The sequence below is a fragment of the Syngnathoides biaculeatus genome, chromosome 2 (genome assembly GCF_019802595.1).
Source record: "Syngnathoides biaculeatus isolate LvHL_M chromosome 2, ASM1980259v1, whole genome shotgun sequence".
NCBI lineage: Eukaryota > Metazoa > Chordata > Actinopteri > Syngnathiformes > Syngnathidae > Syngnathoides > Syngnathoides biaculeatus.
This window is the reverse complement of record NC_084641.1, coordinates 3,741,237-3,767,427: the sequence shown is the minus strand read 5'-3', so window position 1 is coordinate 3,767,427 and position 26,191 is coordinate 3,741,237. Positions and strand designations below refer to the sequence as shown.

Sequence of the window (26,191 nt, the reverse complement as noted above, 5' to 3'; positions counted from 1 at the left end):
TTACCTATTCCAGATTGTACTTCCTGCTTTGGGTTTTACTTTCCAATTTAGGGAGCACTTCCTTTTGAGGGCGGTGCTTCCTATTCTTGGTGGTGTTACTTTTTCCAGGTGCTACTTCCTGTTCCAGGTGATACTTCCTATTTCTAATCCATGTTGTATTTGCTGCTTAGTTGTCTTAAAACTTCTTTTTCATTACTGATTGTTTGTGTGTTGACCTCATGTAGTGTCCCCTGGACAAGTGCGTGCATGACATTTCCACAGGATCAAGCCAAGGATTGTGGGTAGTGAACAGTGATACAGCAAGCATTGGATTGTTGGCCCACTTTAATATAAAAGATCATCAAATAAATATAAATATCAAACAAATATGAACCAAGTGAACTTAAAATATTTAGATTATGATATTTATTAAAAAAAAAAAACTCTTCAAAGTTGCCTCCCAGCAGACGTGGATTCAACGTTGAATTAACGTTGTTTTAGGTCGCGACGTCGAACATCCTAAATTCAACGTAACTTCCACATTTGAATTTTTACATTGTCAAATAACGTTCCTTCAATGTTGATTCCTCGTGGATGTCGCAACTAACATGATCTGTCAGTTAGTGTCTGAAAATATTTCCATGATGGACTGCACGTGATGCTGCCATTCCTAGTTTTCAAATTGTCAGCAATCGTTCATTGTGATTTACAGGAGGCCCCGTAGCTCAGTGGTTAGAGCACTGGTTTGGTAAACCAGGGGTTGTGGCTTCATATCCCACTGGGGCCTCCACTCCCTGAGAAGGGTTGCGTCAGGAAGGGCATCCGGGATAAAAATTGTGCCAAACGTACATATGCGTTCATCTGAGATGACATGCTGTGGCGACCCCAAAAGGGACAAGCTGAAAGAAACACACACAGTTCATTGTGATTTACAATTTTTATCGTAATTAATCTGTCTAAACTATTAGTCCGTCCGTCCAGGCTGTGAGGTCCAACAGTGACCGCTAGTTTCAGTTCACATCAGCCGTACATTTTCCACCCGAGCTCTAGTGGGAACTTCCACGGTGTTAGGAGGTAACAAGGACGCGGGTTGATGGATGAAGTTGACGTTCTCTGTGTATGTAATAGGTTTGCATGTTCCGGCTGCCAGCAGGTGGCGGTAGGTTGTTTGCTGATGTAGTTGACTGAAGGAGAAGAAGAAGTCAGAGCCCACCGAAACACGGGCTGTACGTTGTCGTTTAAGGACCAGCGAGCCGTTGTTTTTTTTCCCCCCCAGTTTTCGTGCTGTGAAGGCAATAACAATATTTCCCACACACCACCTGAGGCGTCTGTCGTGAGTGGTGAAACATCTGTTGCAGAGAGGCTAGCTAGCTGCCATTTCCACTCTCTCAATTAGACTATTTTATTTTTTTGTAAAAAGTTATTTGTTCTAAATGTTAAACATACATGTATTACTGTGGGCTCTATAACCTAATTGTTTGTAGTTTGACACTGCATAATATAAGGTTTCAATCTATAATGTTTGAATGGCTCAATTTCCATGTAGCATCGCTATGTTGATTTTATGTTGGATTGTCACATCGATGCAATTTCCGAATATAATGTAAAAGCAGTGTTGTTTCAGCGTTGTAAGACAACGTTGATTCTAGGTTAGATTGTGACATTGTTGCAATTTACAAATAGAATGTTAAAACAATGAATTTTTGACGTTGGACCTGGACGTTGTTTCAACGTAAAATCCACGTCTTGTGCTTGCTGGGCTGTCCCTGTGTGAAAAAGTAATGATCCCCTTTGTTGAATCATGAATTAATTGTGAGTAATTTAAGGTGGAGTTGGGACTGCATCAGGGATCCGCGCTGAGCCCCAGCCGAGAAATAAACTAATTGACATTTATCAGTCTGAAAATGGTTACAAATGCCATCTCTAAAGCTTTAGGGTTCCAACAAACCATGGGGAGAGCCATTACCCTCACATGGAGAAAACACAGTCGACTGGCCGCCTGGCCTACAAAGATTGCAAGTGCCCCGCGAGTCATGCATTTCCAGTCTTTCCTTTAAATGGAGAAAAGTTCAATTCAGCTATGTATGTCCATCTCAGATCGCGTTTTTCCTTTTTTAACTTAACATTAATAACACTACATCGATTGCTACTCATACCGATAAAAAATTATTTCATTATAATTTAATTGACTAAATGTGATATGATGTCTTGGTTTGTAGTCCTTTAAGGCATTTGTACCTTTGTTTCGTTATTGTAACATGACACCAAAGCTATTTATGTTACATTTAAGACATGGTTGTAATTGTGTATTATATTAAAGGTTTTGGTTATTTTGCCCTCCATGGAGGTCCTCCTCTAACATGGGTTCAGTATAAAAGTATCAATTCAAATCCACATTGGTTTTATCAGACAAGTGTCATAAAACGGCCCCTCTGACAGCTACTTGTGTTTGACCCAATTTCGTATTTGCTTTGTCCATATTTGGACTGCTGCCTTTCCTCTGATTCGTTGCCTTTGTATGGAAGACCCACACGTGCTTTTTATGTTAACACTGCTTATCTCAGCAGCGGAGAGGTAGACGGAAATCTTCCCTAGTGGCCAGTGACCTGATTTCTGCCTTTTTGATAGAAAATCATCTGGAACTCAGGAATGCATGGGCAGTTTTAATTCATATTTCACATTTCCTTAGGCACCATAGAGAAAATATTACGTTCCAAACTCTAGAAAAAAGTTGGTTTGGAAAAATATGGCACCTTTAAATCTCTTCAAATCAATCAGTTTGTATTGTTGTTGTACTGCTGAACACATATACAGTTTCTGGAAAGATTTATCCGAAAAGATATGGGCATGATATTAATATTGCCTGATCGCAGTACTCACAGTACCAGTGTGTGTGTTTGTCTGTCTTTGTGTACACATATTGTAGCTCTTCCTACAATTATCCAAAAGAGGCAAGTATGTTTCAAACTGTTTTGTGGCAGCCACCTGTTGTCAATACGCTGACTGTCGTGTCATTTAATATTAATCACAATATTAGACACCATGCAGTGTATCAATTGGTGGACAGTAAAGCCACCAACAAATCAGTGGTGGAGTGGTGCTTGGATTTGACTTCTAGGTTCTCTTGAAAAAACAAATCCCAAATAATCGGTTTCGGATTTTAATTCAAACAGATAAAAATTAACATGACAGTGACTTTCTTATTGTGAAAAGAAATGCATTGTTGCCAGGCCTCATTTACTTACAGTACTAAATAATACAGTAGTTATTAACGTCAGCTGCCAGCTCACTAGCTGCTAGTTAAAACCAATGTTTCCAGCGAACCAGCTAGCAAAACAGTGCGTATTTACGCATTTTATGGCACTGAGACTGGCACAGTGTGGCATGGGATCTTGGTTAAAGGAAACCGTTTTCACAAAATCAGTGACCCTCCCAAAAACTGTGCAAGACGTATCTGGGGGCTGTAGATAGTATTTAAATGGTCAAATTGACAAGTACCACTTGAAGTAGATTAATTGGCAATCATATGTTTTGGCACAAACAACACAGATGTGTCACTCAAATCAAGAGGTGGTCGGTCGGCAAGGCAAAGCAACAACTGGTGGAAATGTTTGAGAAAAATGAGATCGGTAGGAACACGTTCACGTCTAATAAAACAAATGCAGGCCCATCTGAAAAAGCGCTGCTAACGCTAGCTGGAGAACAGGCTTAAATCCTCAAATCAGCCGTCAGTGAGTCACCAAATACCTCCTGGAAGATTGACAAGAAAGACAATCTAACGTTGCATCTGCTTGGAAGATGAAACCAAGACGAGCGCTGGTCAATCAATAACCTCTTTATTGTGAAAATGAAAGTTTAATCTTGCCAGAAAAAGTTCTCGGTCGACATCCTTCCTTGTGCAGACAAACGCTTGCAATCATTTTCCTCCTTCCATTGACTTCGCTCCCTGATTCACTCATCCAATCAGAAATGACAGATGCCTTCACAGTCTCACAGACAGTCAGATATTCATAAAACAATTCCCGTAACACAAGTGCAGGTTTGAAACAAAACATTAATGCTAAACGTTCAGGCCTCCTATATTAAAAAAAAAAAATAGAAGTGTACTATTTTATACACTGCTGTGAGCAGTTGTGTTACGTAAATTGGCGGTAGAGTTTTCCACTTTCCAACTGTCTGCAAGGCGTCGAATGTGTCGGAAGGCAAGCGGACGAGTGACTGAATGTGATTGGATGAAGTTCGCCTTGTTGGGAGGCACGCACAGCGAGTGGACAGCAACAAAAAATATCAATGATGTCATTGGTGAATCGAAGTCCACTCGATTATTATCACCTTAGTGTCGACTGCAACAAATCTGAATTTGTTCAGCCTCTATTGCATCCAAATTGTGTGTGTGGACTGTTAACGGTGGGGCGAATTCATATAATAACTGACTTCACACCGAGTTCTGAACCCAATGACAGGGCAGCCCCAGGTTCCAGAGCCAAAGGATGACTTTGGCTATCATGTCAGAACCAAAAGGTAAGCAGAGCTGCAGAGTCAGTCAGCACAGGTTCAAATTAGCATTTTATCGTTTTGTTTTTCTTTTGTGCAGCAATAGCTTCTGATAATAATGTTGTAATAGAGTTCGCTAAGTTATCAACATAGGTGTGGTAAAAGTGGTTTAAATTATGAAAAACAATGTTCAATACTGTATGTCTCCTTTAAATTTGAGCACACTGCAGTCTTTCATTTGTTGGAAGGACTGTTTGCAGGCCTTGCTAGGTGCTGCTCTTTTGGTTACCAATGGAGTTGAGTCAACAGTGAAATCCCTTTAACAATATGGAATGGGAAAATTGTATTTACTGTGTCTTATTTTTGGGGTTCCCAGATGAGGGCAAGAGGGCTCTTTTTGACATTTATTTTGATGGGGCAAAGAATTTGGGCCAGGTATTTTTGAAGGAGGCCCACTATTGGAGCAAATTCAATTGTTTACCTTCTGAAACCCAGACCGAGGCTTCTTGTGATATAACTGCACGTGATATAATTGCATAACTGCAACTGATACATTTCAGTGGTCGAAACAAGCCGTGACTGAGCTATTGTTGCGCTGTTGGTTCAATTTCACCCCACTTTTACCTCTTTCAACTATGCAGACCCCCTTCCGCTAACTCACCCGAGCGAATCTATTTTGATCAACAATATACGTAAATCATATAAAACAATAGCAAAAAAACAAAATAATTCATCGAGCGAGGACATTTAACGGAACGCCCATGCCGACACCAAACGAACTCGAGTTGAAGTGCTTTAGCAACATCAAACCACCTCGGTGTGAGGTAAGGATGTGTGTGGAGGAAATTGTCGCTTAAGGGCCGATCTCACTGGCGGAGACGGCGCAGAGACTGCCGAGACCGATCAGTCGGGGGCCACTTAGGGACCTGGGAAACCAAAATATTGCTTACGCCCTCACCGAGATGACGCCTTGGAGACGTCAACCTGACACCCAGTTCACCTGGAAAGCTTGTATACAGTCCACACACACACGCGCACATATACGGCTATATATTATATATTCTTGAAATACATCTTACTATCTATGTATGTATGTGTGCGGTGTGCATGCTCCACGCTCAGCCAGCCGAGCACGGCCACCCGGACCATCCGGAAGAAAACGCTTTGACGTTTATCAAATCTCCAAAATTGGGCTGATCTTTTCAGAGGTTGACGTGACCATAAATGAAGACGGCCGCATAAATTTGGGTGACGGTTGGTTCAAGTTTTGTCAATTTAACTAGCTTTTTGCGCCAAAGTGAACATATAAGGTCGCCAAAAAGTCTCCAATGAAATCAAGCGTTCGATTTCACCGCAACTCCTTGGCGACGGAGCTCTTCTCCAGGTGACGCTACAGAGACGTGTCCGCTGACACCAGAGGCTCCAGTCGCCCTCGGGTCGCCAACCTTTCTCCAGGCCAACGAGACGGGCTCTTAAGTGACTGTTTGGACCAACAAAATGTTTCTTCTGGCTCCTCCTCGGGAATCACAAGACAACATATTCATGATCAAATCAAAAGTCACGTACACACGTTTGGCTCCAAGAAGTCACACAAGTCGTTGTCGTGGTCATTGGCTAAGGAAACACCTGTAAAGAGAACCTTTGCCGCATTTGAGCCGAGCGGAGATCGGGCTTGTTTGTTTCCTTCCAGCTTGCAAATCCGCTAATTGCAGTCCTGCGTCCTCTGTCCTCATCAGTTTGGAGTGGCGAGCGTTCATGTGCGACGTTGCGTGCACAAGAGAGTCGCTAGCTCCGAGCGGGGTCACCGCGAGCATTGGTGGAATGTGGATGGGACTCACGCTCCTTGTTCGGGTCGGAAAGCTTCCCACCCAAAATATGTTGCTCTTCGACGGGAAAACTGTTCATGGCTTTGACACGAAAAGAAGAAGCTGAGCAGCCGGCTTGTTGTCTTCTCCGCCGGGGCAGCTCCACTTTCCGGCTTTGGTCACATCGAGATTTAGGATTGGTGAAACGCCGACCTCCATTGGCTATTCGGTAGGGCAGCCCCATGCGGGTCCGTTTGGGTGGTGGTGGTGGTGGGGGGGAGGGCTGATGGTCGCCCCTGGTTACCTAGAGGAGGGGCTACTGCACTCGGAGGCGGGGCAACAGAACTGATGGGCGATGTCATCATCTTCCTCCTCTCTGAGAGACAAACAGACACACGGACGGGCGGGAGGACAGACGGGAGGAGAAGAGGATGAAAGAAAAGAGAGAGAGAGCAAAACGGAAATATCAAAGAAAAGAAGAAATTAGAAACAAACAGGAGAGGAAGTGGGAAGGAAAGGAAGAGAAAAAGACAAGGAAAAGAGAAATACAAGTAAAAGATAAAAAACAAAGGAAAATAAAAAAGATTAACCGACAACAGAGAATAAAAAGAGTTTGAGAAATAGAGAAAGTTGAGGAAGGAAAAGAGTCAAGAGGGGGAAAAAGACAAATAGAAAAAAACAACAACAAAGGACAGAAAGATTAAGTCCAAACATTGAGACAAAAGAAACCAGAGAACACAAAGAAAATAATAGACAAAAGAAACAGAAAAATTAACAAAATGAGAAAAATGAAGAAAGAGGGGAAAAAGGAAAGACAAAAGGAAAAGGGAGAGATAAACAAGTGGGGAAAAAAAAGGATAGGACAGGAAAGGAAAGGAAATCCAGAGACAAGAAAGAGCGAGAAAGAGAGAAAGGAAATGTCAGTGAGGACATGAAGACGAGGATGTCAACTTCAGCTCGTGAGGGATCATGGGATGGGTCCGAGGGGGTCACGGGTGTCATGGGGCGGAGGCTTCGTAAGCAGAAACAAAGTGCAAATCACAATTTTTTTTACGGGACTAAAGTTTAATTTCGATTTTGGGGGGAATAACAATCAGAAACAACTTAAACGGCCAACGGGATGCTAAATGCTAAAGCTAATGTGGGTCCGTCTGACTCGTCAGGTGACAAAGTGCTGATATGCCTTTTTTCTTTTTGAGTGTTATTATTTTGCATTTATTCTGGGTGCATCTGTTTTAGTGAGCAACAACAAAACTGTTACATCTCAGTGTGAGGAGGAAAAAAATGACAACACATTTAAATGGTTTAAGTTATGAAACATATTTGTCAGATTTGTATTTTTTAACATTACAATGTATTTGGAGTCATATATTTATCCTGAATTCAGTGTTTAAAAAAATTAGGACAAAAATGATTTGACAGATCTTATTTTTCCAGTGTTTTTTTCTTTTTTATGAAATTTGTAATTTTTTGCTGATTTAAAATGTTTTAAAAAAAGAGGTTTAAAACACTTGAACTAGCATTATTTTATTTTAATTTTTTAAAATCATTTTAATCTCAATAAATGTATCTATTTATTTCATTGAATAATGACAAATGTTCGTTTGTTCTATTTTCAAAATACAAATGTATTTTTTTAAGAATTATTTACTTTATTTTTAAAAATTCTTTTTCATTTAAATTTCTTGGATCCATAATATAAAAATGGAATAACACGTTAATATTTTTGTGAATACTACCACAATTTTTCTCGTTTTTCATATAAAACATTTGAAAAACTAATGTACAGTATAATTTTGATTTCTTAATTTGTTATTGTGCATATTACCCCAAAAAACTGAAGCAATAAATAAACAACCAAAATCTTGATTCACATTGTTCTAGCCTTACCTGTTTATTTTCTTTATTATTAAAAATACTGTATATTTTTTGTTCAAACTGAGCATTAATGTGTTCATTTTGTGACGATACCCGTAATGAAGACAGCCGGAGTACAAATATTAATTTGACGATTTTTGACCAGTTGTAAAACTTTCGTGATGTCGTCATGAAGAGAACATTTGCTGTGTTCATCAGGCAGAAACTTTTGTGCTCAAGGGTCACAATTGATTTTCAAATGCAAGGACCAGCACGTTCAAAAGATAAAGTAAAAAAAAAAAAAACAACAACCATAATGAATCGAATTATTACTAAATTATTTTATAAATTTAAAATAATTATATTAAAAAAAACTTCAATTGAATTAATTTCATGTTTTCAAAACCAATATTTCATTGAAAACATTGTCAGGTTTTAAATTGTGTTGCAGTTTCAACTAATTCATTTTACGAATAATAAACACTTTGTGTACAAAATAACTTGTAATTGTATTATTAATTATTAATTTAACTTCAATCAACACACAAATTCTGTTCAAAAAGTTAATTGGACAAACTTCACATACTGTATGAATGAACATGATTAATCAGTACATGTATTTAATTGTACAATTGTATCTATAAATTTTTCATTTGTATTGGCTTAGATTTTGTTTTTGTGCACTGTGAGCAGACTTCTCAATTTCCTGACCTGGACAAATAAAGATGAACTAACTAAGTAAATAGAAGTATTATTCATAATCAGCTATATTACAATTAAAAACAAAAGATTTGTATTGATATTTTTATATTTAAGATAGAAAAGCTCATTTTCACAAGAAAACTATAATGCATTCACAATTTGTCAAGCTGCAACTCAGAATTAGTTCAGATTTAGTCGACCAATGTGGTGATATTTTTCCGATTAATTGACGGAATAAAAAAACCCTTTTTTTCAGTTCCATTTTTTATTCAAAAAGAGGAACTATTTCAAACTGACAAACCAAACTTAATTAATGTTAGTAATTTTTGTCAGAAATCTGTCAGAAATGTTGATTGTTGGTTTTCAAAGTAAAAGCTGATGCTTGCGCGTCTTATTTTGTCATAAACAATCAAACCTCGTAATAAATACATGGAACCCACCAAAGATAATGAGTCTACTTTCAGGGAGGACAAGAGAAATTAAAATTTATAAATACATAAAACAAATTAATATTTATAATATGCTTAAGAGGCTAAAATTTGGAACATTTGGACAATTTTAAGTTAAACAAGCTCTTGTAACAATTGATTATCGTAATAGCTGTGGATGAATTGAATAATTGTTGCATCTCTTATACTGTATGCATAATTACGCTGTACGTTACACTGTAATTAAATTATTTAACATTTACAAATGCTTGTAACTAATATTTTTATCATTTAGAGTAAAGCATTTCACAAGTTATTGACTAATAAAGTAAATCAAAATACATAAATTTTAATTGAGCAAAGATGTAGCGTTCATTATTCTGTAATGAAATGAATACAATGCCAAATGCTTCTTTAACTAATATTTTTATCATTTACAATGAAGCATTTAACAAATTATTCAGTCATAAAATAAATAAAAATGAATACTGTATGCACATTCTAATTGAGAGATATGGTTTTAATGAATCTGTAATTTAAATGATCTTAATCCATAAAAACTGAGTTTGAATTAGTGTATGATTTCATTGTGAAATGTCTGAACAACGACGTGGCTGTTACTATTCTGCATGAAATGATTGACCACAATTCAGTTGTTTCTTTGACGATTATGTTTGCATTACTGCCAGCAAATCTTACGACGTTATTGAATCAGATCAACAAATGCTTAATTAATGAAATTATGTCATTTAGCAATGCCCCGAGTCTTTCGAACGTGAAAGTTTCCTGGGCTGCGTTGGAAAAGGAGACAAGCCACCTTTTGCAGACAAAAATGGAAACTGTTCTCGCTGGCGGTGGTTGGTGGGTACCGGGAGGGGCCGTTGAGTCGGTGGGGGCGCGGGGGATTGGGGGTGCCTGTGGCCCTTACCTTGCCTGCTCGTGGTGCTTGTTGGCGGGGGGCAAGGCGCAGGGAGGCTTGGGCAGGCGGAGGCGCGCGGGGCAGCAGTACTGATGGTACGAGGCGTGGCTGTTAGGAGGGAGGCTGGACGTGTAGAGAGAGGAGGAGGAAGAGGCGGAGGAGGAAGGAGTGGTGATGCTGGACGGACGACAAGAGGAGGCGGGGGCGCTAGAGAGACAGGAAGTCAGAAAGAAGAGGGAGAGAACCAGCAGGAGAGAGAGAAAGAGAGAGAGAAAAGAAGGAAAAATAAAGTCAAGAGAGGAACACAGAAAGGTAGACGACAATGACAACGACGACGACGACACACAGGCACACAAACAAACACCATTAGCACGGTCAGAGCTTAGCATAGCTACATTGCAATCAGTAGTCATGTTAAAAGCGGAAAGCACACCTACACTACGTCAACGTTAGCTTAGCACACAATCAAGAGCAAAAGCGTAGCCGCCGTTAGCTGTGTGCAGCTAATGTTCGCATTACACACAAATAGCCATTAGTAGTGCAACATGGCAAGCTGTGCCATTGCCAGAACGGACAGGTTAGCACACAGTCTGTTAGTACTAGTTAGCCATTAGCATCACAGATGCTACACAAGTTGCGTGTACAGTGAGTGGGAGGATGATGCACAAAGTGAGATTGTTTGCCAGAGGGTAGCAGACCTAGTTTGCCAATTTTAGGATTTGGGACTTGCTTGGGCCAAATTTAGGAGCTACTCTTGCATTGGAAAACTCTGGTGGATTTGTTGCTGAGGCGATTGCAGGATTACAGGTGTAGAAGGGCTGAGATTCATTTGGAAAAGTACCTTGACTTTCCTTTTATTTTTTTTTCCAAGTACATAAAACAGCAACTTACTTCTCTCATTCCATTTCAAACTGAGGTTCTGTGGGAGTTTGCCCGTCTGGATCCTTTGCTAACGCTAGCTCAGTTGACTCCCACCTACCAACAGCGAGCTACGTTTGAATGCAGCAGAAATGAAGGCTCGTGATGACAATAGTGTGCTGGTATAGAGTGGTTGAAGTGAAGAAATGTGCCACAAATCCATGTTGAAGTTCAATTACTCTAACTGGGTTGGTGGGTTGCAGCTCAGAGGCAGGCAGGATTGGGTGAAGCAAACAAGGGGTGGATTTTTGTTGTTAAAATTATGTTACAACTAAACACTAAGGTTATGAATTCTCAATATAGTTTGAACACGACAGAGTTAAAAAATAAAAAGGGGTGCCGGGATTCATTTTAGCCGGGCTTCAGCTCGTCTCGCATTATTTGAGTCTTTAAACTTGAAAATTGGCATTTCTAAGACAGTGTGCTACTTGTTTGTGTGCGTGCGTGTGCGTGTGTGTGTGTGTGTGTGGATAGTTCGCGAACCTGGCAACTGCCTGAAGCCAAACTACGAGGCCGCCGTGTGAACTTCATGGGGGAAACGGAGAAAATCGAATCAAATCGTGAAAAACAGAATAGCAGCATCCAACTCAAAGATAAAAAGACACAACAAACACACCATCTTACTTCATCCGTCACTATAAAATCCACAGAGACAGATAGGGGATGTTAGCAGAGTTTAGTTACAACCAATAGCGAATCAAACATGAACAAAGCTTCATGATGGTTTCGGTTTAATTAAGAAGACATTCAAGTAATTAATAATTCAGGGACTGGCCACAGAGCATTAAAATGTGACTGTAAATGTGTTTGTCCAACTGACGAACTCAAGTTGTGTTGATTAATTTCGTGTGTAAATATGATTTGACCTCTTATTTGCGGGGGGAGGGGGGGGGGTGAAATGAGTCTGGGTTGAAAATCTTGTGAGCATTTAGCATACTTGCAAATCCCACATTTAAATTATCCCCCACTAAAACATTGAATACAGTGCCTTGTGAAAGTATTCGGCCCCCCTTGAACTTTTCAACCTTAAAACAAAGATGACATTTTTTTTTTTTAGCAAGAATCAACAAAAAGTGGGACACAATCATGAAGTGGAACAAAATTTATTGGATATTTTATACATTTTTAACAAATAAAAAACTGAAAAGTGGGGCGTGCAATATTATTCGGTCCCTGTACTTTCAGTGCAGAAAACTCACTCGAGAAGTTCAGTGAGGATCTCTGAATAATCCAATTTTGACTGATGATTATAAACAGAATCCTGTGTGTAATCAATTCTCCGTATAAGTGCACCTGCTCTTTGATAGTCTCAGAGTTCTGTTTAAAGTGCAGAGAGCATCATGAAGACCAAGGAACACACCACACGGGTCCGAGATACTGTTGTGGAGAGGTTTAAAGCCGGATTTGGATACAAAAAGATTTCCCAAGCTTTAAACATCTCAAGGAGCACTGTGCAAGCATTCATATTGAAATGGAAGGAGTATCAGACCACTGCAAATCTACCACGTCCCAGCCATCTCTCTATACTTTCACCTTGAACAAGGAGAAGACTGATCAGAGATGCCGAGAAAAGGCCCATGATCACTCTGGATGAACTGCAGAGCTCTACAGCTGAGGTGGGAGAGTCTGTCCAAATCTGGCTTTTATGGAAGAGTGGCAAGAAGAAAGCCATTTCTCAAAGATATCCATAGAAAGTCTCATTTAAGGTTTGTCACAAGACATCTAGGAGACATGGAAACATGGAACAAGGTGCTCTGGTCAGATGAAACCAAAATCAAACTTTTTGGCTACAATGCAAAACGATATATTTGGCGTAAAAGCAACACAGCTCATCACACTGAACACACCATTCCCACTGTCAAACATGGTGGTGGCATAGCGACTTGCAGGTGTCTTCTTCATCTTCGTTTTCTTTCGGCATGTCCCGTTAGGGGTTACCACAGCGTGTCATCTTTTTCCATCTAAGCCCATCCTCAGCACCCTTTTACCAATATACTCAGTCTCTCACCTCTGGACATGTCCAAACCATCGAAGTCTGCTAACCTCGAACCTTGTCTCCAAAACATCCAACTTTGGCTGTCCTTCTAATGAGCTCATTTCTAATCCTATCCAACCTGTTCACACCAAGCGAGAACCTCAGCATCTTCATTTCTGCTACCTCAGGTTCTGCTTCCTGTTGTTTCTTCAGAGTCACCGTCTCTAATCCGTACATCATGGCCGTCCTCACCACTGTTATATAAACTTAGCCCTTCATCCTGGCGGATACTCTTCTGTCACATAACACACCTGACACCTTCCGCCAACTGTTCCACCCCACTTGGACCCGTTTCTTCAATTCCCTACCACACTCTCCATTGCTCTGCATTGTTGACCCCAAGTATTTCGAGTTGTCCACGCTTGCTATCTCTTCTCCCTGGAGCTTCACGCTTCCTCCTCCGCCTCTCTCGTTCACACACATATATTCTGTTTTACTTTGGCTAATCTTCATTCCTCTCCTTTCCAGTGCATGCCTCCATCTTTCTAACGGTTCCTCTGCCTGTTCCCTGCTTTCACTGGATATCACGATATCATCTGCGAACATCATGGTCCACGGGCATTCCAGTCTAACCTCATCTGTCAGCCTATCCATTACTACCGCAAACAGGAAGGGGCTCAGCGTGGAACCCTGATGCAGTCCCACCTCCACCTTAAATTCTTCTGAGACACTAACGGCACATCTCACCGCTGTTCTGATGCCCTCATACGTGTCCTGTATTATTCTAACATATTTCTCCACCACACCAGACTTGCACATGCAGTACCACAGTTCCTCTCTTGGTATTCTGTCATAGACTTTAACTAGGTCTACAAAGACACAATGTAGCTCCTTTTGACCTTCTCTGTACTTTTCCACGAGCATCCTCAATGCAAATAATGCATCTGTGGTATTGTTTTTAGGCATGAGACCATAGTGTTGCTCGCAGATACTTACTTCTTTCCTGAGTCTAGCCTTCACTACTCTTTCCCATAACTTCCTTGTGTGGCTCATCATCTTTATTCCGCTGCAGTTTCCACAATTCTGAACATCGCCTTTGTTCTTAAAAATGGGGACTAGCACACTTTTCCCCCATTCTTCTGGCATCTTCTCTCCAGCTAGTATTCACGCCTGCCTCTCCTACTCATCCTTCTCTCCCACTTTCTTCATTCATTAACTTCTCAAAGTTCGCGACTTGCAGCTGTAATTGCAGCAAAAGGTGACACTACAAAGTACTAATGCAAGGGGGCCGAATAACATTGCACGCCCCACTTTGTTAAAAAAGATGAAAATATTCAATGAATTTCGTTCCATTTGTGTCCCACTTGTTGTTGATTCTTGACAAAAAAATTGACTTTATATCTTTATGTTTGAAGCCTGAAGTGTGGCGAAGGTTGAATAGTTGAAGGGGCCGAATACTTTCACAAGGCACTGTATATGCCTCGGTCCAATCAAAGTTGGGAAATGCTGGTTGGCACCAACACTGACTGCCAACTAGTTGCGTATATCCGGCTCACCCATGGCTGAATGACGACAAGCACTACAGAAAAGGTATGCACGGGTGGATGATACCACAAACTCTTGCGCAAGTGACAATATAAATCTCCCACCGTGACGGTTAAAATATCCTCAGTAACAACATGTAGCGTATTTGACAGCATTTGTTTGGTAAAAATTATATCGTTCCGAGATTTTGAGATACGAGCTGTTCCGAGGATTTTTCGTTTGCAATATGAGTGTGCTTCACCACTAGACAGCGGCAGGCATCGTCACAAACTTCAGCCACCATCAGTTCACATTGGTGTCCATGCAGTGGAGGGACATTAGCAGATGGTGGCGCTATTGTGCGGTTAAGATGATTTGCCCAGCACTAAAAGCAGGTGTAAAATGGCGGACGGTCATTTAAGATTTGTCAGAATCAAAGTTGCCCACAAAGGCAGACATTTGATACAATTCAAAATAATCATCATCATAATCACACTCAGGGACATGAATTAGCTGACGAAGATCATCAGTTGACAAATTGATTGACGACACAAAGAGCCAGAAGGAGAGATACAGCTCCAGAAAGGAGGCCAGTCATGTTGTCACAGGCAACCGCTGAAAATCCAGAAACATGTTGTCACGGTAACATGGCCTGCGTGTAATCCACGCTCGATGGTGCGCTTTAACTTTGCCAACACTGCTAAAATCGCACGAAAATCAAACAAGACGTCCCAAAACACATCGTGCACAACGTCACGACAGACTTGGTGGAGACGCTCGCCTCCCAAACTCTGGCGGCCATCTTGCCCTACCCGCATTGGCTCGAAGGCAACACACAAGCACACACGTGCACACGCGCGTCCACGTACAGGGTTGTGACAAAAAGTATTTGCTCCCTTGTCAAATTCTCTTTTTTTTTTTTTGTGTGTGTGGAGTTCCCCGACTTGAATGTTTAGATAATCAAAACATAAACAAACAAACAAAAAAAAAAGAGTAAGGATCAGGCGTAAATAAACAAAATAAATATAAAATGCAAACAATTCAAAGGTACATGGCCCTGTCAGGAAAAATAATAACCTAAACTGAAGAAATGGTTGATCCAACCTCAGCAGCAACGACAAGTCAAATCGAGAATTTTCTACAACTCCCAATGACTATTTTAAATCTCCGTGGCGATATTTCAATCCGCTCTTCCATGCACATTTGTTCGTTGTTGTTTGACCTTAAAAGCGCAACACACAATTTTAAGAACACAATGCGTTAAAGGCACCACACAAGACATTCAAAGCACAACACATTAAAACAACATTAAAAGTGTAACGCAACACATTAAAACCACAATTAAACAACAATAACACTCAATGGAAATACAAACGTTACAACATAACGACATTAAAATCTCGCTCCCTCCGACTGTGTAATTCGTCCAGGTCGGCGGCGACGCATATTGCCGATGGACCAACAGGTTTCCTTTTATCTTAAATAATCATATACTGTATATATTTTTTGGATGAGCTTAAACAATATAGTGCAGAAACAAGGGTTAGGGTTACGATACGAAAAAAAGAACTCGAGAAGGGCCCGAACACTTTTTCACTGTAGATGCGTAGTAGACACACAAATGCCAACTCACACACGCACACACACAAGCGCTCGACCAGGGATCTCAAACTCAATTTACCTCAGGCTAGGCTGCCGCTTCGGCACACATTTAAACAAGGAAAAAAAATATCCAAGCTTCTCAAATTTCTATTTTTGATCACAAAATAAGATAAACAAGGACGCTGGTCGAAACAAGTTTCGTGCAAAACTACTAATAAAACTCTCCACAGCAACACTGTCTTAACTTTCACCCATTGAAAAAATGTTTGTCCGCTTGCATCAAGCCTGGTTGTTGTCACAGCCCTTAGAGCCATACAGCCCACCGTACATATAAAACCTGAGGGCTGCACTAACATTAAACTTTCATATTTAAGGTGGGGGGCCACAAAGTACCGTCTCGCGGGCTGCCAGTTTGAGACCCATTCACGAGACACAGCCATACAGGTGCGCGCCCACACACCCCGACCCCAGGGTGCCGTCTCACACCCCGCCTTGGAGAGGTAATTCATCGCATCGCTATTCGTATCAGCCTGCCTTGTTCCACGGCAGTGTGCACGCACACACACTTTGGAGCAAAATCCAACCTCGTTGTCGTTAAATTACACAACATTCTTGTTCCAAAATACAAGAAGGTGTGTCAGAAAAATCCCAGAACCGGCCTCACAAAAGACGTATTTGACATGCAAACTACAAACTTTTCAAACTTTTTGCAAACTTTTCCCCTTCAGTTTCACACCCTTGCCTTCGATTTCTCTCCCACACCTTCTATCGGCGGAGCTGCCAACCTACATAAAACTCGCTTCTAGAACACATTTTCCAAATTTGTCGGAATTTCCCTATTTCCAATTTCTGTGTGACAGTAATAATCAGAATCTATAATACATTACGGATTCAATATTTGTCATTTAATGTTTTCATTGAATCAATCTTGTATTGCTGGCCACAGCTACGGCCTAAAATGAAGAGACAGGATATTAAATTGCGACATTCCATCATCAAAAATACCCATCTATGGCTTAATTGATCCTGCCGATTCTATTTTCAACAAAAGACAAAAATAAGAACAATCTTCTTGAATCCATAAAAGTAGTACATGTAAGAAGAAATGCAATTAAGTTTTCTGATACATGCTATTTGTATTATGCACTGCATTTCCTATATCCACAATTGCTCTTGAAGCAATGCAAATTTACTTATTGTGTGACCAATAAAGATTATCTTACATAACAAATATTTATTAAGAAAAAACAACAAATTTTTAACCTGGTTGTATTCTGAAGTGATGTACTGATTCATTTCGAGTTCAGATGCAGTATCCTGCGTGGACACGTATTATTATGTATATTTATATCTCTAAACATGTATTCATTGATCGCTCAGCAATTGTTTTTGTTTTGGGACACGAGCAAAAATTTGAGCTACGAATCCCCTTCAGACAGCCCACAAACTCCACGAAAACCGGGTGGCGTTTCTGCCAACCCACTGTGGACAGGGACTGTCAGGACGGTAAGGTGGATGGTGGCTGAAGATCTGAGACAATGTAGAGGAGGTCAGCAAGATTTGGTGATTGATAGCCTTGACGGTGCCGATCAGTATTTTAGACTTGATCCGGTATTAGGCAGAAAGCCAGTGGACTTGTTGTGGGCGGGGCCGGAATGATGCAATGATTGGAGAGGGTCCTATCCTATCGTTTTTTTACGAGAGACAAGCAGGGGCAACAAACCTAAGAGACTTGCAATAATCCAGACGGGAGGTGTCAATGTAACGAACATAGGCAAACCTGTCTCTCAAGGCACCAGCTTTTTTTCCAAAACGTCCCAGGAAAGGGATGAGTAATTGCTTGAATTGTATTTGTTGGTATCCATCCATCCATTTTCTGAGCTGCTTATCCTCATGAAGGTCGCAGGAGTGCTGAAGCCTATTCCAGCTATCATCGGGCAGGAGGCGGGGTACACCCTGAACTGGTTGCCAGCCAATTGCAGGGCACATGGAAACAGACAACAGTTGCACTCACAATCACACCTAAGGGCAATTTAGAGTGTCCAATTGCTGATTCATGTTTTTGGGATGCGTGAGGAAAATGGTGTGGCCGGAGAAAACGCACACAGGCACGGGTAGGACATGCAAACTCCACACAGGTGGGGCAGAGATTTGAACTGCGGTCCTTAGAACTGTGAGGACAATGATCTAAGCAGTTGCACCACTGTGCCGCCTGTTGGTAACCCCATCATCATTATTTTGCAGACCCCGAAGTCATCTCTCACAGACACCGAGGGGTGCAGGGACCCCAATTTCAGAAACACAGCCTCCGAATATTTGATCTATAAATAGAAATGCCTGCTTTTAGACACCTCCACCACAAGGTTGTGTTAATAGTCAGCTTGCGATACCAACAACGGCCACGAGAGGCTTCCCTCAGAAGCCACATTGGTGCAAGCTGGCAAACTGGCAGCCATGTTCACGCTCACGCGGATCTGGATGAGGCTCCTGAACTGTTTCCATGACAACCCCCTCCCATCAGCACTGCTGCCTTTGTGTCTCATTTGAATGTGGCCTAATAGAAGACACACTGTTCGTGGATGTGGAGGTGGAGTACAGAAACATGTTTAGTTGCGTTTGACTTAGAATGAAGCTGCAAATAAGAGCACAGAACCTGCGAAAGAGCAGATATCCACTGACGCTTCAAAGTGGTGAAGTTGTGCCCTTAAGAGGACATATGATGGAAATTTGACTTTTAGGACTCGGATGGGTGCTCACTTGTTTTCTACACTCTGGGCTCTATTTCCGCAAATAGATGCAAGGAGTGAGCCATCGCAAAGATGTATTCGAGTGAGGACGAAGCGGTCGTCAATCTAATAAAAGTGGGGTTATGAAGATCAATTACTATTAAGATTAATAAAACAAGCCAACTTCATGATAGTAAGAAATTTGCCCTAGAAATATGTTAAATCTTTATCTTTGACAAAAAGCATACCACAAGCCAAGGTTAATATAGCTGAAGGTTATATATCACAGCAAAAAAAGAAGTAAAAAAAATATTCTTGAATAAAATACAAATCTTCGTCTTCTTTTCCTTTTGGGTTGTCCCATTAGGGGTCGCCACCGCGTGTCATCTTTTTCCATCTAAGCCTATCTCATGCATCTTCTTCTCTAACACCCACTGTCCTCATGTCCTCCCTCACAACATCCATCAACCTTTTCTTTGGTCTTCCTCTCACTCTTTTGCCTGGCAGCTCCATCCTCAGCACCCTTCTACCAATATATTCACTCTCTCGTCTCTGAACATGTCCAAAACATCAAAGTCCGCTCACTCAAACCTTGTCTCCAAAACATCCAACTTTGGCTGTCCCTGTAATGAGCTCATTTCTAATCCTATCCAACCTGTTCACTTGAAGCGAGAACCTTAGCATCTTCATTTCTGCTACCTCCAGTTCTGCTTCCTGTTGTTTCTTCAGTGCCACCGTCTCTAATCCGTACATCAGGGCCGGCCTCACCACTGTTTTATAAACTTTGCGCTTCATCCTAGTGGAGACTCCTCTGTCACATAGAACACCAGACACTTTCCACCAAGTGTTCCACCCCACTTTGACCTGTTTCTTCACGTCCTTACCACACTCTCCAATGCTCTGCATTGTTGACCCCAAGTATTTGAAGTCGTTCGCGCTTGCTATCTCTTCCCCCTGGAGCTTCACTCTTCCTCCACCGCCCCTCCCATTCATGCACATATCTTCTGTTTTACTTCGGCTAATCTTCATTCCTCTCCTTTCCAGTGCATGCCTCCATCTTTCTAATTGTTCCTCCGCCTGTTCCCTGCTTTCACTGCAGATCACAATATTATCTGCAAACATCATAGTCCAAGGGGATTTCAGTCTAACCTCATCTGTCAGCCTATCCATTACTACCGCAAACAGGAAGGGGCTCAGTGCGGAACCCTGATGCAGTCCCACCTCCACCTTGAATTCTTCTGACACACCAGCGGCACATCTTACCGCTGTTCTGCTGCCCTCATACATGTCCTGTACTATTTTAACATATTTCTCCGCCACACCAAACTTGAGCATGCTGTACCAGAGTTCGACTCTTGGTACTCTGTCAAAGGCTTTCCCTAGATCCACAAAGACACAATGTAGCTTCTTCTGAACCTTCTCTGTACTTTTCCATGAGCATCCTAAAGGTAAATAATGCATCTCTGGTACTCTTTCTAGGCATGAAACCATACTGTTGCTCGCAGATACTTACTTCTGTCCGGAGTCTAGCCTTCACTACTCTTTCCCATAACTTCATTGTGTTGCTCACCATCTTTATTTCTCTATAATTTCCACAGCTCTGAACATCGCCTTTGTTCTTAAAAATAAAATAAAGTACAAATGGGTTTTGAAAAATCAACTAAACTAAAAAACTAATCAAAACAAACGCCAAATATAATTCCTTCACTGTCACATTTGCGCATTCGGCAAAACGGGTCGAAGCACTTCGGCCCAGTTCTGGTGAATGGGAAAGCACAATAGATCAAATCAACCGTAGGACTTTGTCTACTATGTCTTTTTTAAACACGTCACCAGAGAGCCATCAAAACAGACAATAGTCCATTTTTAGGCTGTGTTCTTGTTTACATATATCATGATTAACTTTTTCCCCAAAGACAACTGCCATTAAACAAAATGTTATCAATTTGCTAGCTATGCTTGTTAGTATACCAAACACAGTAAGTCAACTATATTATGTTACCGTTGGTCACATGACTTTCTAAATATAGCGGATTAATTTTACCCAAAAATGGTTGTTCAGATTTATATTTGGGATTACCATGATGGCGAGAACAAAACTTGTAAGAAAGCCGTAGAGAAATGCACAAAAGGCTAACCTAGAACAGGCCTGCAATCGGGTCGTCACACCACCTTGCATCGTCGACGTGTCTGCCATGTTAGGATCTCATGAAAAATGAACGGATTGTTGAGTGGAACTGCAACTGACTGCCTTTGTTGTGTACAACGGAAATGTTTGTCAACCCTTTGTGTAGTGAGCGTCCCTATAATTTGGATTAGTTGAAAAGTTATGAGCCATTAGCCTCTGATGTGCAATTTACCAATGGATGTCTGTAGGACCTTCACGTGATGATGCTGGCAAATCATTCAGAACAACAATTTCAGAGCCTAACCCAGTAGGATGTGTGTTACTTTTCAGTGTTTGTTTGAAAAGTCTAGTTGAGTTGGAGAAATATCTACATTATCACCACTTAAGGAGCATGGGAAAATAGAGCTATATGTGCAAAATGACAAATACAAACCCCAATTCAGACCATGTTGGGATGATGTGTCAAAACAAAAAAAAAAAATACATTGATTTGCAAATTATTTTCGCTCTAGATTCAATCAAATGCACAACAAAGAGAAGCTCGTTAATGTAGCTGTTTCTTGTATTTTTTTTTGGTGTGGGGGCAAATATCCTTTTACAGTATTGTGAATTTGACCCGTCTCTTTTTGAAAATGTATAGAAAATACCACAGTGGAGACTCGGGACTGTTGAGCAACTCAATTTGTACATCAAACTAGAATGGGGAAAGTATTGTACCATCAAAGCTTCAACAATTAGTGCCCATCCATCCCACCATTTTCTGAGCCGCTTATCCTCACAAGGGTCATATCTATTTACATGTTATACAGATTCACAACTTCACTGGAATTGGAATTTGTAAAAGAAACACAGGAAACATGACACAAAACATGACGGCAAATGATGCAAAAATTGACCCCCCACAAAATCATGGAAAAATGTCAGGCTTTTTTCCGTGGGAGCTGCAGAGGACGACGACAAAGAAGACATCTGAATGACTCACGGCCACATTTCAGCCGCCTGGGAGAAGCCAGCCACGCTTCTCAGCATTAGCGATTGTCGCGCACGCTCAGCGCACGAGCGCCGCCGCGCTTGTTCCAGCGGGCTGTCCGCAGTTGCCTGGCAACAGCAGGCGCCGTGACCAGTGTCAGACGCTACGAGGAAGGAGGTGCTGGCGGTTCGCACGGGACAGCGTTCGCTTCCTGATGGGGTCCTCCGAAAGATTGCGTTGCCAAGCAACTACACGATGACTGCAAACTAAGAATGTGCAGCATGGTGTCCGAGTTTGTCGCAACGGTTAGCGTCAATTCCCAACCATCCTGTCTGAGGACATTAATGCGCCGTGAGGGATTAACACATGAACTGTGGGAAATGATCCAGTTTCACTTAATTGCTACGAAAATGATTACAGTAATCCTCTGCATATTCACAGTTCTCAAAAGATGAATTCCTGTTTTTGAAGATGCCACCAGACATCTCTTTAAATAGGAAAGTAGAACAGTCACGTACATCTGGACTCAAACAAGCTTTGTGTGTTCGGGAGGAGCTTTGTTTAGCCTCGGTTGTTCGTGGAAAGTACAGGCTCTTTGCAGCATATACATGAACGCATGCAGGTACAGTGCATTTTTTGGAAATCGAATCATCCATAATCCATTTTTTTTTCAGATAATGTTGTAGGAATTTGAAATTTCATTAAACTGGTTTGAGATCCTAGTTTGTTATCTAAACTATTAATACAGGTAATTATATAAGACTTTAAGGGGGTCTCAACTAAAGTGACACACTGATCCTAAATATCTTTGATGTCTGTGGCCAAAGGAAAGGATGCACTCTGCACAGATTTAGTATGTTAGCCTAGCACCTGCGACCAAATTGCCATCAGATCCCGAATTTACATGAGTCAAAATGAACGACCTCTAAAGTCCGCTCAAGTTTGGGCAAATGTTTGAGCAAGAAATACAAATTGTATGTTCGTACAAATAATATGTAAAGTGACTATGTTGATGGACAATTGTGTTCTTCTCGTGCCTGCTTACCCTTCAATTGTGACAACCAAGTCAATCTTTTGCTGGCTGATGATATCCCAAAATGTTTCTGTGAGCAACTGCAGGAATAATTGACATAATCCGCCCACATATCGTGTTTCACCGCTGACTTTGCAGATACTGTATGCTGATCCAAGATCCATCATTCATAGCAGGGAAGCACAATCATGTCAAAGCCAAATCCTAAGTCGAGTTGCAGTCTTGGGATAGATTAGCATTTGCTAACAGCGCCATTAGCTTCTAATAAGCGGCACATATTTCCACATGCAGTATTTTTCAGCATGTTGGAAGGGGAATATTTGTTTGCTGACATGTCTACATGCGGCACTTGCATAGATGTGCTACATTAATGGACAAGTGTAATTGGGCAGTGTGGTGATGAAGTGCTGCCTCCACCAGGGAAAGAACAATAGAATCTTATTTTGTTTATGAGGGGGCTTGCCTTTCTCTTCACTTTCGGGGCTACTTGAAGACATGAAAAACGTGATAAACCAAAGCCGGTTTCGACATTGGCCCTGTAGTAAAGGGGCTGAACAGTGGCTCATCTACATTGGACAGGACCACCCTCTAAACACTTGCTAATTTTAGCGAGACTAATGAAATAGTAGAAAAAGTCGTTGGGGCTATTTGTATTTGGTATTGTGTCAGCTGCGTGCTCAAAACACACAAATCTGTTGCACTTATTGGCAAGTAATGCTTGGCAGCTTGGAGAGGAGGTGCTGGCCCTGTCAGTAAAAATACAATCCATGCTTTTTTACTGTCTTTATGGGGGCTCACGTCCATTTCTACTCTTTCTTTTAAACTCTGGGGCTCAGCAAATTGCTTTGCCCCGAGTTGGCACGGCAAGGAAAGTCGTGCCCTGCGCTGGCCCCAGAGTAGAGGAGGGGTTGGAATGATCAGTGCCTCATTTGAATGAAAGAACTTCCCCGAAAACAGGAGAATGGACAACTGGTAAGCACGTCTGTCTCGCAATTCTGGCCTTTTTGGCTCGAATCCTGGCCCCTGCAAGTTTGCATGCTTTGCCCATGCTTACGTAATCTCCAGGTAGAACGGCTTGCTCCCGCATTTAAAATGTTAATGAAGACTGTAAATTTTCCGTAGGTGCGAATGAGAGTGTGATTGCCTGTTTGTCTCCACGGTATCTGTAATTGACTGACGAACAGTCCAGGGTGACCCTGTTTCTTCCCCAAATTCAGGTGGGAAAGGGACCAGCTCATTTGACTCCAATGAGGATAAGCGCTTTTTAAATTGAATGGATGGATGGGGAATTGTGCTGTAATTCTTCATTCCTTGTCATACAGTGGTTTGAGGAAAGCATGTCAGGAAGGGCATCCGGCGTTAAAACTGTGCCAAACAAATATAAGCGTGCATCTGAGATGTCACTATGTGGCGACCCCTAAAGGGACAAGCTGAAAGAATGTCAAATTCATGTAATTAAGACACCTAAACCTGTTTTAATCTGTCGTAAAAAAACAAAACAAAAAAACCCCACAATATGTCTCCTTTAACATTCTCTTAACCCAAGCAGAAAACATTTGCGTGTGTTCTCGTGAAAGTTTGGAATGTGCATCTCGGAAAAAGTGAAGCGGCAACTTACGGTTTGTGGTGGTGCAGCGTGTGGGCGTGGTGGTTGTTGGCGGCGTTACTCCTGTGCAGGCGCTCCAGGCGCTCTTTCTCCTTCTCCACAAAGTTGGTGTTGGTTCCGGTGCTGGTGGACGCCGTTCGGCTCAAACGGCCGTGACCCCGCGGTTGCTCTCGGGGGGGAATGGGAGGCGGTGGCGGGGGAGGAACTGGCGCGGAGACCTGCACGGCGGGGCCCGCAGGAGGACTATGGACCGCGGAGGTGCTGTTGTAGTGATGCTGCTGGTGGTTGTGGCTGATGTTGAGTGAGATGGAGGTGGGAGGCTTGTTGTGGTGGGGGTGATGGTTCTTGCTGGGAGCGGAGGAGAAATGAGCGGGAGGCGGCGGCGGGGGAGGAGGAGGAAGACGAGGTTCCGTAGGAGGTACGTGCGGAGGTGGAGCAGCAGGCTCACGGACCAAGCGCAGGTCCTTGTTCTCCTGGCTTAGGCGGTCTAGCTGGACCTCCAGCTCATCAATGCGCCGCCTCTGTGTTTCCAGAAGCTTCTGCTGGCTTTCGATGATGTTGTTGAGTTCAAGGAGATACTCCACCGCACGATTTGGACTTTCTGGGCTGCCTTGGCCTGGGCCTTGATTAGCATCCATGGCTAACAACTATATGTCAACTAAAATGTAGACCTATGAGAGGCCACAAGCAAGAGAAGCTAAAAACAAAAAGTCACTATCTTCTTGAAGTGCTCAAAACATGTATATAAAAAAAAAAAACTACTCAACTACCAACTAACTAAATCCCACCCTCCCCCCCACTGGTATTAAGTGGGGGGGAGAGGACTGTTTATTCTTCAAGGTCAGATATGAAGATCAAGATGGATCTGGGACTTTCTGCCGCTGATCGTAAGGCTTGGCGGACTTGTGGAGCATTCCCACTTCAGTCAGGCCTCCCTGATCGCCTTCTGATCTGCAATGAGGAATACTCTAGAGCCATGATGGAGGAAATACTGGACCAAATCAAGAAGTGAAGGCGTTTACTCCAAGCTGAGGTTTGATCAATCAGTCACATGTATTCGCTCTGTCAACGCCAGCAAAAAGTTCATCCATCTTGGCTATCTTTCGACACGTCATCAAAATCAGATGTAATTTTCCTGTCAGTGTCCTGTTCAAAGACAACGTCCCCACCCACCCCCACCATCAAAACAAAAAACAAGATGACTACACAGCCACTTCCCGCATGGGGAAATCCTGGGGAAGAAACGGACAGCAAGTCTAGTCAGTCCTTTATCTTCTCACAAGGAGAAACACTTGGCATGTTCCTTGGCACTGGCTCTTCCCAGCGGAAAGTCTATCAGCACCGTGCCTCATCCCACAATTGCCACAGGCGGATGGTCATCCAGTGTCGTGTCCGGGTTTCTCACGGCAGATCCTGCGCCCGTTCCATGAAACACAAGTAAAGAACGTAAAAGAGATGAGGACCGTGGGAATCATCACAAACATCACATCCTTCATCTTTTTTCTTGTCCAATCCGTCACTCTCA

The 26,191-nt window shown here is 42.0% G+C and overlaps 1 protein-coding gene across 1 annotated transcript in view; it reads right to left on the bottom strand.

The window, feature by feature from the left end:
- The window catches only part of LOC133504655 (IQ motif and SEC7 domain-containing protein 1-like), a 64,150-nt gene extending 38,285 nt beyond the window's left edge, over positions 1-25,865 (bottom strand). Inside the window, exon 1 of the mRNA XM_061827140.1 lies at positions 24,679-25,865. Coding sequence (XP_061683124.1) covers positions 24,679-25,304 — 626 coding nt within the window. The 5' untranslated portion in view covers positions 25,305-25,865. The remainder of the gene's footprint in view (positions 1-24,678) is intronic.
- Between the last annotated feature and the right edge of the window lie 326 nt (positions 25,866-26,191).